The 14,713-nt window shown below is 40.6% G+C and overlaps 1 protein-coding gene across 2 annotated transcripts in view; it reads right to left on the bottom strand.

Annotated features, from left to right (window-relative positions):
• Positions 1-3,528: 3,528 nt before the first annotated feature.
• Positions 3,529-14,713, bottom strand: part of tes (testis derived transcript (3 LIM domains)) — a 180,583-nt gene continuing 169,398 nt past the window's right edge. For both annotated transcript variants that reach the window (XM_048548693.2, XM_048548694.1), the window contains 3 exons: positions 8,374-8,589; positions 5,153-5,311; positions 3,529-4,126 (listed from right to left, as the gene is read on the bottom strand). In XM_048548693.2, coding sequence (XP_048404650.1) covers positions 3,935-4,126; positions 5,153-5,311; positions 8,374-8,589 — 567 coding nt within the window. In that variant the 3' untranslated portion in view covers positions 3,529-3,934. The remainder of the gene's footprint in view (positions 4,127-5,152; positions 5,312-8,373; positions 8,590-14,713) is intronic.

Here is a 14,713-nt window from a genome sequence, read left to right as displayed (position 1 = left end):
AAATCATCAGTTGACACACTGGAGTGACACACCATGCTAAAGCAAGATGTGCTGATATTTATGAAGGAATTTCTAATAGTTAGAATGTTTGGAACTGTGATGTGCCCAGAGTATTGACCCATGCATTACTGGTACAAGCTTTGGCTACAGTACATACACTGTCCACAATTACACACTAGACTTCTATCAAAAGTAAAATGAAATGAAGTTCTATTTTTATATTTTCTATATCAATAATAAATGGTGAGTTCACAAAGTACTGGGAGAAGGCAATGTTTGTGAGATAAGGGTGGATTTTACAAAAATTGAATGGCGCTGCAAAGGTTACTGAAAACTACAGATCAACAGTGCAGAATCATTAAATGAGATGAATTGACTACAAAGTATGTATTCTTTCAAGGTGATAAGTGGTACATCAAATGATAGAACTCTGCAGATAAATAGGCCAATTAAAACTGAAATGCAACTTGAAAGTGAAGTATATAATAAAACTTGGCCAATAATAAACAATTACGAGGAATGTAAAACTATAGGATAAAAAGGGAGATTATAATAGGTACCAAAGGAATGCAATTTTCTGTTTATTCACTTGTTTGCCTCGGCTGTAACTAAATTACACTGTTTGCTGTATTAAACCTAAATCTTTTCTTGGAAATCTAACTCATTCCTCAGATAGAAATTTGTTAATGAAACTGAATATTGTTAAAAAGTTCAGGATTAAAGAATGAAATGAGTAAGATCCTGTTTAGCAATTAAGAATAAACTTGTGTGGTTTGGCCTTCTAGAAATAGGTTTGAATTTTTCGCCACCTTTCTTTAGAAGCTAAGATGCATTAATAAGAAAAATAGTTTGTAATTTGAATGCATTCATTGCTGTCTTAATGAATATTGTACTTGTGCCTGAGCAGAGGTATGCTTGGTTCTTCTCATCGCTGCTGATGTGTCTTGAACTTTAACTTGGCTGAAATGTTCATAATTCTCTGCCATTGGAACGTTATTTACTCAATTATTGCTTAACTATACAGACACAGAGCTGCTCCACTCCAATTTTTACGTGACTGTATACCTGACAAATTCATTTTTCCTATGCATTTCCAAATGCCTGGATGAAGAGCAGCAGAGAAATGGGAAATGATCAGACTCTTAAGTACAGGAGCAGAGCAAGAGCAAGTACTTAAACATACAACAATACATCCTCAAAGAGACGAGGGGCCGTTATTAAGTACATTTAGCTACGTTAGAATGAACGCTCCCAGATTTTTCTCATACCAGATTTGCATAAATAGTGTAGGCTAGAAAGCTGGAATGAAATAATCCTTTCAATCACACTGTCCTTCTTTAGCAAAACAGCCTGGATATCGATACAGATATTTCAGATTCAAAATCAGATTGGGCTGCAGCTTTTACACTAGTATAAAATGGGGCTCCACTGAAGGTCCATCATACTCTTATTATATTGGATCGGATTCCCCCACAGACAGCTAAGGCACATGCCAGAAATACTAAAAAAAAACTTGCTATAAGGCATCTGTTGCAGCCCAGTTCACACTTCAAATCAAGCTATAGACAGAACAGTCTGTCTCTCAATTTGTCACCGTGGCTCGAAATTTTTTGTGCAACATGTTCTTTTCAGGCTGCCATGGGGGAAATCTGTACCATCTCCTGATTTGAAGCTCATTGTCGCTTTAGGAGATCATCATGATTCTCTAGGATAGAAAGAATACCTACAATTAATACCCAAGGAATTAAGTAAAGCAACACAAGAAAGCACCTGATTTTTCTTGCAATGTATATTTGCTTGGAGTGTAAAGTGTCACAGATCACACACTCATAACCCTACCTATGCCCGATCACCATCCTGCTGAGAAAAAATGATTCAATTTCCTGGATCTCCACTTTGCTTCTGACTGCAGGCAGTACGTCATGTTGGTCTGTGCCGTTTTTGGTTACACTCATGGTCCATATTCCAGCTTTTCCAAACAGCTTGTTGTGTGAATCTCATTATTAGGCAACCAGAACTACCCACTTCAAATCTGGCTCAAGACTCCTGCCAGGAACACCAGCACAGCTGGGGTACAAACATCATTGAACAGACAGTCAAATCGCTCACACATTTCCACTGCTCAAAGATCTACAGCTCCCAACTCGAATGAAAATTTGAGATGTTCTGCATGACATTGACATGATGAGGGACCTGCAGTTAACGTCACACAGACAGCATGGCCTATAGGTAGAGAGGGAGCATGAACAGGAACAGCAATGGCATTGCCCACATTACTCCAACAACCATCCAACTGTATTCCTTCAAATAAACCTTATCAACCACTCTCTCATTTTACAATAAATATTGACACCAACATCAAATCCTGAACAAAACAGCAACTCAGTTTGATTAAATTTAACCAGCCGTGATCAAATGGCAGAGCAGACACAATTTGCCAAATGCCGAATTCTACTCCTATATGTTATGGTCTAGGCCCCTGCTGCATAGGTTGGGGCATCTTGACCCAGCTATCTCTGTGGCAGCAAAAGGAGAGGTATTCAAGCAGGTAACAGGAGAAATAGCTACAATTTATTCAAAGGAAAGCATGAGTCCCTCCTATACAACCAAGGTGAGGCTTCTGGGCACATACCTCGGCACTCCTGCAGGAGAACAGTGCAGGACTAAATTATTACTTATTCTGGTTCTATTTCTGCTGCACTCTGTGTATATTTCCTAACTCATCGTGTAAGATTTTATTATCGGTCTCTTCACTACCCTGCTATCTTGAATCTTCCTGTGTTTTTTAAGTTTTCCTTCAGTTGACCCCAGTCTCCAATTGAAGCAGAAATGATACAGCCCAACCCCAGCTGAGCCTACCTGCTCCCCAAAAGTCTCTCTGATGTAGGTAGGCCCACATGCTCCTTTTCCAAGGAATGAGAGTGTATGTAACCATGGACGAGGGGCAAGATGGTTGGCAGCTATTGCTCCTTCCATGACTCACAGTCTGGTATCATGGCTACCTTTGCCAGATCGAGGAGGAGAGTCACGAGGAGGTCCCTTGTTTCTAAACTGATGGGTTACTAGGGACAAAACAAGTGCATCATCAGGAGGTTTGGGCCTTCAGTATGTGAACTGTTTAACTTTTATTCAGCAGAGGCACAATGAAAGAAGTGATTGGTGAAAGCAGTTGCTGTTTGCCATGATGACAAAGTGAAGAGCGATTGAGGTGACAAAGGATGGGTGGGGCTGGAATAAGGCAGAAAAGAGAGCAAGATGAGAAGAAACGTAATGTGACATCTCCTCTCGTGCTGCCATCCCTGGGTGCCTATAAGCATTCAATTACACTTGATTTTACTTCACCCCTTCTAACCAATAAATCAGGCAACCGCCATTGAGCTGTCAGCATGAGCACAAAATGGTCTTTGTGAATGGGTGATGCAGCACATCGGTTTTAGAGGAGTGACTGAATTTTCAATTTTGGTTTTTAAGCCACAGTAACGTGCGAAAGAAAAACACAAGCCACAAAACACAGAACACACAGTGAAAAACGGATCAAGCAGCATTTTATTTTTCAAGCTGAAGAAAGTACACCCAAGCTCTGCTCTTGCCTGGACAGGACAACTATTTCTAAAGTATCAAAAAGGGAATGTCATTTCAGAGTTATGTGAGACTTCTAACTTTGATATTTAAATCGTGCTTTTCATGAAATGCAAACTGAAGTTTTACTAGGAGAAATGAGGTCATAGTACTACATGCTGTGTATAGATTCCTTAGTCATGATTATGCAACATTTTTGTCCCATCAATGCAACTTTCAATTAGCAAATGCTTAACATTTGTAATAAAGGAGTGATTCCTCCCTTCACAACACACAAGTAATAGAATTTAAATTTGTATAAACTGGTGCTTAGTGTGTTGTAATCAGCGTTTAAATTTGTTGCAGTTAACTTCGTTCAAGACATCAACTTCTTCTTGCAGTCCACTGAGCAAAACAGCATTCCTTCCACAGGCATGAACTTCTGGCCAATCAGACACTTGCCGCAGCAAGAGCACAGGAAGCAGTCAGGTGTAGCATGCCAGTTGTAGTTCCCATATGTAACACGCTGCGCCTCTGGATCAATGACGTTATGACAACACTGGCACACCTAAAATCAGACATTAACGCAGAAAGAAATTCACAGTTACACAAAATTTATACTGACACCCATCTGTCAGTGCTGTGCAAAATTTGGTTAATTAGTCCCTGGCTGCATGCTTGCTCCCTGGTGCCAATCTGCTTGCGTTCCAAATGCTTGTGTATTTTACTCTGACCTCTTCAACTCACAAGAAACAGCTTCTATGAAATGCCGTAAGATGACACTTTTTTTTCCTGAAAGTCATTAAATTCTAAAGTACGTACAAAACCCTCCAGGAGGACAGCCTTCCTCAAACATAGAATGATTAAAGCAGGAAGTCTATTTTCACACCCAATTGGTGTCAAGGTAGACAGGAAGAAGTGGGAATGAATCCTTTGGGGGAGTTGTCCTGTGTGCTTTGGGGCTGTCCCTTTAAGATTGTACCCTCCTCTGCGAGCCTCCCATCTGGCCAGCAACATCCTGCCTGGTCCAAATCTCCTCCTTCCCCTTCCCCTCAGGTACCTAACCCCTCTGGAACATTGCTTAGTGGGATAGGATGCATCCTCAGCAGTATTCACTACTAGCTCAGCAAGAGCTGCTGATTGGCCAGCAGCTCACAAGGGTAGCACTCCCTTCTATTGAATTCCAACTCTCAGCTTAAGGCCACCCAGTTATCAGGGTGGAGTGGGAGCATGCTTAGTCCATGACGATCAAGCAGTTAACCGCTGGAAAATCTAGCCTGTTGATTGCAACCAAAACACAATACTTTAAACATTGGTGCATTAGTATTACTGTCTGCCATTTCTCAGCGGTATAGTGGCTGGATTAAAAAGAAATAAATGTACGCAAGGAAAATTACATTTACAAGACATGCAGGGCCAAAAACATCTGTACACAAATAGTTGTAGCAGCTGTCTCTCTAGTAAAATGTCTACTGAAAATTCCAAAAGTCTCTAAAAATAAGTAAAGCCCAAGAGTGGAATCAATTTTGATACGACCATTTGCAGTTTTATAATCTGCCAATTACAGACTCAAGGAGTTTGCAAAATACATTACCGCAGCATGAAGCTTCACATAGCATGGTTTGCAGACAGGTTTGTCATTCACCATAACATAGATTTCTCCGGCAAGGACACAGTCACATTCATAACAGCAGAAATGCTTCAAGTGCCAATTCTGGCCTTCAGCTTGAGTGTATTCATTGCTGAATATTAACTAGGGAGTGAGGGAAACATCAAAAGAACAAGACAGTAAATGCACAACATATAATTCAATTTTGTAATCAAAGTACATAGATTTAATTGCTATGTGATGTGTTAAAAATACAAAAAAGGGTGCAATGCAAATGCCAGAATATAGTCATTTCCGAAAGCTTCAATGACACCACCCATTGTGCAAGGAAAATGAAAGCAATACTAAGCACAAGTTTCATGAGAAATTAATAAGCTTTATTATGTATTTTAGAACCAATCCTGGAGCCTTTAAAAACTACAAAGCACAAAGTTAAAAAAGCACAAAATATATTTCTGTGATGATTTGACAAGGTGAAGAGGTCCAACGGAATCAAAAACATTCCATGAAGTTTATAAATGCGCGAGCCTATTGTACTGCAGGAGGCATCTTTATGTTATTTCAGAATGTGGAGTTGAGCACACATAACCAGTGTCATAGTTTTTTTTCCCTGGAAAACTTTTTCAAAAAGTTATACAAACGAATATCTCTCTGTGATGTTGTATCACCGCAGGAAGTGGGGCATGTTTTTAGTGGATTGCACGGGGTAAGTTGGAAATCAGTGGGTTATGAAAATGTTTTTTTAAGACCACCATGTCAACTGACACATGGGAAGAACATATACCACAGTGACACCCACAGTCTGAGGAAAGCACTGCAAGTTAGAGTATCCCAGGTTTTCCATAAAAATCTGAGCTAATGCAAGAAATCAACATCATAAACCAGGAAGATGCTTTTCTTATGGTGACCTTCACAACAATTCACCAGTTCCTCTACAGAAAGGAGTAAACAAAGAGCTTTTAGAAGCAGGTAAAGAATATCCATCCATCTGGTAGAATTTAGAAAGAAAGCAATATTGTCCAGGCAGGGGTTGTGATATTAAAAAAAATGAAATTTCCCCTATCCTTTGCAGATTGAGCAAATCACAGTAAATAAATCCTCTCTACAAGGAGGAGCATCTATTGTCCTGTGTTTAGTTTGCAGCTTTTAGAAACAGTAATGTCAAGTCATATATGAATAGATAATGACCATTTGGCCTTTCCATCTTTATAGAATACCTAAGTGCTCAGCATTATGAAATGTTATACTTCAACGCTTCTATTTAATTCTGAGCTTTTATTCCAAACCTTCTCCCAATTTGGCATGACATATTCTTTCTACAATATCTATGAACAATAAATGCTGTCAGCTCCTGAGGTAAAAATAGAATTTGCTATTATAATCATTTAAAAACAATTCAAAGTACACCAGTCCACTCCATTCCTCTTTACCTGTCTCTCTGTTTAACTATCACTGTAACTGTGGGGGATTGGCTATTACAGAATGTTCAATATTTTACCCTTTTGGGTTTACCTAAGGGGAAAGCTAACATGTTTATAATTCAACATGTTTTTGCTGTTTCATACCTTGAGAGAAAGACATGTGAAAGAAAGAAAACTGTTTATAAAATGGTTTCCCTGTAGATTTTCATGGAGAGTAATTTCCTGTTAATAGTTTTTTTTAGAAGTGTAGGATTACTGACACCTATGTGAATAAATAATACTTCAGAACAACAAAAAACATGCTTGGGAACTCTAGGCTGGAATCTGACAAGTTTGCTAGCAGGCTATGACAACTCTGCAATGAGTTTTAGTCTGAAGCTTGTCATTTAAGCGTATATATCTAATTAGAAAATAAAACACAACTAAGTCCAATTACTTGTCTTTTGAAAGAAAACTCCTATACTACAAAATCTGATTTCCAGGCCTCAATTTATTAAAGGACACAAAATGATGGGAAACAGATTTTCAAATATGATACAGAATTATGTAATTTGAACTGTTTGTGAGAATGAGGGAATTAATCAGAAAGTTTAAACTTTTGGGTGAGTATCTGGCTTATTTGTTTAGTTCTTAATGGTTGGCTCTCCACAAAAAATGCACGTCACTGCTCAGTATGCAAAATAACACTTATAAAGACACTATTCATATGCAAGTGTATTCCATGGGAATTTAAAACGAAGTGTGAGTAACTTTATATGAACTATGAGTTCTGGTCTGAAAACTATCAAAGTTAATTGTTTTCAATGCATATAAATGGACTGTGGCCATGTACAGGGACGAAGGAAGTATTTTGTAAGTTTTGTTATATTGGTTGATTTACCCAAGGGATGCACATTTTTGATCTTCAATACTTTAATTTTCAAAGGAAATTGACAGCAGCAAATGCTTAGTTCTACCCCACACCACAAGCCATATCGAAGTGCTCTTGTTATTACTCCATCTCAGAATTACAGCTCAATAGAATGGTGAGCAAATTGCTGTTTGTTTTAAATGCTCTGAAGGACAAGTTACAAGATCTGTCAATATCATGCACTAATGTTTCTTGCTGTTTCCTTGTTATTTTTAACATATTTGTTCCATTCTTTTCAACTAAATTTTAGTTTTTTTTCCTTTTCTACAGAATCATACAATCCCTACAGTGTGGAAGCAGGCGATTTGGCCTATCGAGTCCACAGTGAACATCCAAAGAGCATCCCACCCACACCCATCCCACCACCCCAGCCATGTAACCTTGCATTTCCCATGGCTAACCCACCTTGACACTATGGGCAGTTTAACATGGCCAATCCATCTAACATGCACATCTTTGGACTGTGGAAGGAAACCAGAGTGCCCGGAGGAAACCCATGCAGACACAGAGCGAATGTGCAAACTCCCCATAGACGGTCGTCCGACAGTGGAATCAAACCCAGGTCCCTGACGCTGTGAGACAGCATAATTAACCACTGAGGCACTGTGCCACACCTTTTCAAGTCAGGAAGTTCACAAAGGGTATTTAAAGCTATAAATGCCAAAAGGCAAAGGACTGCTGTCAAGTTTAGATCATTAGGCATTCAGAAGTTATTGTCTGAATATTTATATAATGGTATATTAGCTGAAATAGACTCCTTTACAGTCCCAGGCTAGATTCTTCACAAGTGACTGATTTTACTATGATACATGGTGAAGAAATGTTGAAATCATAATCATACACTTTCTATTGTTCTGACAATTGTTTTCGCCTACCTCATCACAGCCAGCACAACGTGGTTTCTCGGTGTCACAGTAGTGACGTCCACAGTATAGTTTTCCTTTCTTCCAAAAGTAGATCATATCCACAAGCAATTCACTGCAGACGCAGCAGACAAAACAAGCCGGGTGCCACAACTTGTCATAACCAGCCCGCTCTGCATATACAGCTGGGTCTCCCTCTTTCATGCTCAGTTTACAACGGAAGCATGCCTATAACAAAAACAGAACTCTCAGTGAAATCAACAGACAACAGAAAATAACTGAAAACGTGTGACAGTGTTATAAAACAAAATCGCAACACAGGGCTGATCTGATCTCAGCTTCAACTCTATTTTATGAACTGATCATCTTCAAGGGTACTTGTAGGACTTTAATCTATCAAATCCATCTGTAGAATAAAGTTTCTCACAGTCACTGCAGTACCTGTCCGAGAGGCTGTCTTTAATCACAGCAAATTATTTCATTTGCTAATTCTTATATCTACCCAAACAGATTCTAACCCTGACCTTCAGAACGAATAAAAAAAGACTGTATGCTATCAAAACCAGATACAGGTTTGAATACATTACCTACCTGACATGATAATAGATACACGGTCCAGTATTTTGCTGTTATGATAACGCTTCACATCGGAAGCCAGGTAACAAATGTTGTCAGGCTATTCAATCACAGAGAAAAGAGGAAGGTGTCACAGGGAGGGGAAAAGTCATAGACAAATTCAAATAGCCCTTTAGCAGACAAGTGTACCGAGCGACTGGTGAAGAGAGCTCAAGAAGCAGCAATCCTGGCTAGTTCTTTATCACCCTAGCCAAGTTTAGCTGCTCTATCACTGTCTAGTGGAGATGTGTGAACAAGATAAGGTCTGAACTCAAGATTTTCCTAATCTTTATGGTTTAGTTCACAACAAAATTACCAACTGATCTGCAAACAATAAAAATTATAATAAATGAAGATTTTGATTATGGTCACAAAAGAGGAGTTTACTACAATGTTGACTTTACTAGATTGTTTTAAATCCTCCCCCACCAGCTTACCTCCTTCTGCTGAGGCAGAAGGTCTGCAATGGACACTTGGACCTGGTTTTCCTAGTTTCACAGTTTCTAACGGGATTGAAGCGTTGCATTGACAAAGCCACTAGCTTTTGGATGGAAGCTATACTTGGGCCTTATTTGCAGTACCTGTCTCTTCAAGCGGCGTAAAAATTCTTTGGTAAAATTCAATGTTTCCAGCATTTATTCCAAACTTAAATTTGATTAACTGCTCAATTATCTCATTTTGACTTATGACACTTTACGGTGCACAAATTGGCTGCTGTACATATAAATATAACAACAGTGACCATTCATCAAAAGATGATTGGTGATAAAGTACATTGCAATGCAATAAGGACATGAAAAAGTCCATATAAAGGCAAGTTGCTTCCTTCTTCTTTTATGTGACACGCTAGTGCACCTTAAAAGCCACAATTCATGCAAATCAGTTGGTCTGACGGAGTGATATCAGCATTCAGTGCTCAACAAAATAACTCTCAGGCAGTACAGCAAACTGAAACAGCAAAATAATGATCTCACAGAAGCATCTTAGGTGCTTGAAATTGGATTCAAGCTCGATTACACTGTTGGTCAGTTCTAAAGTTGACAATGACAATTGGTAATTCCACTCCCCCTCCCATTCTCTTGATGACATGTCCATCATGGGCCTCCTGCACTGCCACAATGATGCCACCCGAAGGTTGCAGGAACAACAACTCATATTCCGCCTGGGAACCCTGCAGCCCAATGGTATCAATGTGGACTTCACCAGCTTCAAAATCTCCCCTTCCCCCACTGCATCCCTAAACCAGCCCAGTTCGTCCCCTCCCCCTACTGCACCACACAACCAGCCCAGCTCTTCCCCCCCACCCACTGCATCCCAAAACCAGTCCAACCGGTCTCTGCCTCCCTAACCGGTTCTTCCTCTCACCCATCCCTTCCTCCCACCCCAAGCCGCACCCCCCCGCTACCTACTAACCTCATCCCACCTCCTTGACCTGTCCGTCTTCCCTGGACTGACCTATCCCCTCCCTACCTCCCCACCTACACTCTCTCCACCTATCTTCTTTACTCTCCATCTTCGGTCCGCCTCCCCCTCTCTCCCTATTTATTCCAGTTCCCTCCCCCCATCCCCCTCTCTGATGAAGGGTCTAGGCCCAAAACGTCAGCTTTTGTGCTCCTGAGATGCTGCTTGGCCTGCTGTGGTCATCCAGCCTCACATTTTATTATCTTGGAATCTCCAGCATCTGCAGTCCCCATTATCTCTAATGACAATTGGTATATGGATTTTAGCTACAAATTAACAGCTACGTTCTTAATTATTATGTCATTATATACTAATGAAAACAATCCTTGGCTAATTACTGATAAAGTGTATACCAATCCAGGTATGGCTTTACAAATAATTGACAAAAATTTCAAACTGGATCAGAAGTTTTCATAAAATGCTCATTTAGTGTCATCCAGGAAGTGAGGATAGCCTTTGACATTCTGACGTCAGTGAGTCTGTCAATAAATATCCCAACTTTGCTAACCTTTTATAAAGGAAGGCATAAATGATTTTTAGCAAGAAAATATCACATTATGATATTCAATAAATCACACCAAAACAGTCTAGAGATAGACTTCATGAAGTACAGTATGTCCAACACTGAAAGGTTTCAATGAAATAATTCAATACTTTCACAGAACACTACACAAACCGTTGAGACCTCATTAAAATTGATTACTGCTAAAGGTCAGCCAGAGGTTAACATCCATATCTATATCCATGAACTTATCCTAGAAATGCATGCAGGCATCAGGTTCAATTGATTTGCCCCCTCAGGGAACAATTTCTGATGGTTGCACTCACTGTTGAGACTCTCATTGGTAATAGGTGTGTGTGTGCGGCAGGCGGGGGGGGGGGGGGGGGGGGGGTTGGGGGAGAATGGAAAAACTGAAAAAAAATCAGGTTGTGGGATCATACCCCAATCAACATAGTGACAATTTGGAGTGTGGACAAAATTAGGCCAAAAAAAATGGAGTTGTATTCAAACCTGATATGAGAATACTTCAGCAAAAACACTAACAGATGGGAAACCTTTTATTCTGTATAAAAATAAGTACTTGTACTGCATCCTGCTAAAACCATTCAAAGAAAATTGAAAAGGCTGTTGTGAGAACAGGTCAGTTTGCTTATTTAGGAAGGTCTCTCTAGCAAGCTGATGCTAAATTTGTTTTCCCACAGTGAAGAGCTAAATTGCAAAGAAAATAATGGAAACAAAGTAGTCCGTCCAAATCCCAGATTAAGCAGTTCCTGTCTGAAGGAATAATCAGTTTCCAAAGACTGGAGAAAATTACATTAAACTAGTAACTTTTAAAAGCAATGCTTTAAAATATAACTGAAGAATTCTCCTTGTAAATGAATTTCTTTTTTAAGTAGTTAGCTTCTAACATCTGGTCAGATTTGCCATTTGTGTGACTGAGATATGGGTGATGCACTGTACATGCCATAGTACTGAATTTATTTTCAGTTGTATGCAAAAAAAGTTACAGCTAAAATAACAAAGGGCGTGGACAGAGGAGTATTTTGGGCTGTTTAGTTTCAACTTCCACTTATTGGAACTGCCTTTTCTGAATGAAAGTGAAGTGCATCCTCTGCTGGAGATCCACTGTAACTACTGGTTATTACTTTAAGTTTGTTAAATGTTCTGACTCTTCAGGATGATGGTTTGCAACGATGGAGGATAGAGTTGGTTTGGCACTAGATGAACATTATACTTCATATCATTCTATACTATCAACAGAAAAGGTGTATTTCAATCTTAAAATACATGTCTTACATACAGCTCTATTTTTGATTGGAGAAGAAACACAAAAACATTCTGGGCTGAATCTTAGATTCTTGGCTAGGTTCAAGTTGTGCAAAATAATAAAATGTGAGACTGGATGAACACAGCAGGCCCAGCAGCATCTCAGGAGCACAAAAGCTGATGTTTCAGGCCTGGACCCTTCATCAGAGAGGGGGATGGGGTGAGGGTTCTGGAATAAATATGGAGAGAGGGGGAGGTGGACCGAAGATGGACAGAAAAGAAGATAGGTGGAGAGGAGAGTATAGGTGGGGAGGTAGGGAGGGGATAGGTCAGTCCAGGGAAGACGGACAGGTCAAGGAGGTGGGAAGAGGTTAGTAGGTAGGAGTTGGAGGTGCAGCTTGGGGTGGGAGGAAGGGATGGGTGAGAGGAAGAACAGGTTAGGGAGGCAGAGACAGGTTGGACTGGTTTTGGGATGCAGTGGGTGGAGGGGAAGAGCTGGGCTGGTTGTGTGGTGCAGTGGGGGGAGGGGGCGAACTGGGCTGGTTTTGGGATGCGGTAGGGGAAGGGGAGATTTTGAAGCTGGTGAAGTTCACATTGATACCATTGGGCTGCAGTGTTCCCAAGCGGAATATATGAGTTGCTGTTCCTGCAACCTTCGGGTGGCATCATTGTGGCACTGCAGGAGGCCCGTGATGGACATGTCATCTAAAGAGTGGGAGGGGGAGTGGAAATGGTTTGCGACTGGGAGGTGCAGTTGTTTATTGCGAACCGAGCGGAGGTGTTCTGCAAAGCGGTCCCCAAGCCTCCGCTCGGTTTCCGCAATTTAGAGGAAGCCACACCGGGTACAGTGGATGCAGTATACCAAGTATATCAAGTTGTGCAAAGTTTTTTTTTCCTGGAGATTCTCAACACGAAGACTAGCAGTGTCAAGATATGCAGTGGGCTGCCTCACTCATGTGGACAGCATCCTGACTCAGATTGCCCGCAACACCTGAATTACTGTGTCTAAGACACTGGATTTGTATTGGAGGCTGCCCTTGGCTTTACTGTGCTGAGACACCCAACCGAAAGCTATCCCAAATGACATGATTGAGGTGGTTGAAACCATGCCAAGCTTCCTGCATCTGTAAACAAAGAAACATAGAAAATAGCAGCAGGAGTAGGGCATTCAACCCTTCAGGCTGCTCCACCAGTCAACATGAGCTTGGCTGATCATCAATCTTAATACCCTGGTTCTACCCTCCAACTATATCCCTTCCTCTATTTAGCCGCAAGTGCTGTATCTACCTTCTTCTTGAAAACACAATGATTAGGACTCAAACTACTTTCTATGGTGGTGAATTCAACAGGTTAACTGCTCTCTGGGTGAAGAATTTTCTCCTCATCTCACTCCTGAAAAGTTTACTCCTTACCTTTAAACCACGACCCCTGGTTTTAGACTCTCCCACCATTGGGAACATTCTTCCTATGTAGTCCTGTTAGAATCCTGTAGCTTTCAATGAAGAATGAGGGAAAGGGGGGACCTCATTCTTTTAAACTCCAGTGAATACAATGCTGACTCAATCTCTCCTCATGCATCAGTCCTGCCTTGAATTTCATTACAGCTGATAAAAGGTTTCTGAAAAAGTGGAAGTTCACAAATGGTCATGGCGATAATTTTAGAAGAGCACCGTACTCCAGTACTGGGGCTTTGTTGATGGCCGGTCTGAAAAGATGTGAATCACATCCAGGTAAAATACATACTAGAAGAAAAAAGACATTGGAGGAAGAATAATCCTTCAGCGTATGAATAACACACACTATAGAAGGTTCTAGGGGATCCACAATTCTTCAATCTGGTCTACTCTTTTAAAGAGAGTCATAGAGCTGTATAGCACAGAAGCAGAACCTTCAGTCCAACTCGTCCATGTCGACCAGATATCCTAAATTAACCTAGTCCTATTCGCCAGATTTTGGCCCATATCTCTCTAAATCTATCTTATTCATATACCCATCCAGATGCCTTTTAAATGTTGTAAATATTCATATACCCACCACTTCTTCTTGCAGCTCATTCCACACACAGACACACCACCCTCTGCATGAAAATGTTGCCCCTGGTCGCCATTTTAAATCTTTCCCCTCTCACCTTAAACCTCTAGTTTTGGACTCCTTCGCCCCAGGGGAAAAACCTTGACTATTTACCCTATCTATGCCTCTCATGATTTTATAAACCTCTATAAGGTCACCCTTCTGATGCTCCAGGGAATATAGCCCTAGCCTATTCAGCCTCTCCCTAAAACCCTGGCAACACCCTTGTAAATCTTTCCTTAACCCTTTCAAGTTTCACAACATCCTTCCTATAGCAGGGAGACCAGAATTGCATATAGTATTCTAAAAGTGGCCGAACCAATGTTCTGTAGGACCACAACATGAGCTCCCAACTCCTATTCTCAATGCACTGACCAATAAAGGCAAGCATAGTAAACTAGAGAACACAAACTTAGGCATGATGATCTTTTAAAGCTA

The sequence above is a fragment of the Stegostoma tigrinum genome, chromosome 18 (assembly GCF_030684315.1).
Source record: "Stegostoma tigrinum isolate sSteTig4 chromosome 18, sSteTig4.hap1, whole genome shotgun sequence".
In the NCBI taxonomy this organism is placed as follows: domain Eukaryota; kingdom Metazoa; phylum Chordata; class Chondrichthyes; order Orectolobiformes; family Stegostomatidae; genus Stegostoma; species Stegostoma tigrinum.
Note: the sequence above shows the minus strand (reverse complement) of the source record. Positions and strands in the feature narration are given on the sequence as shown.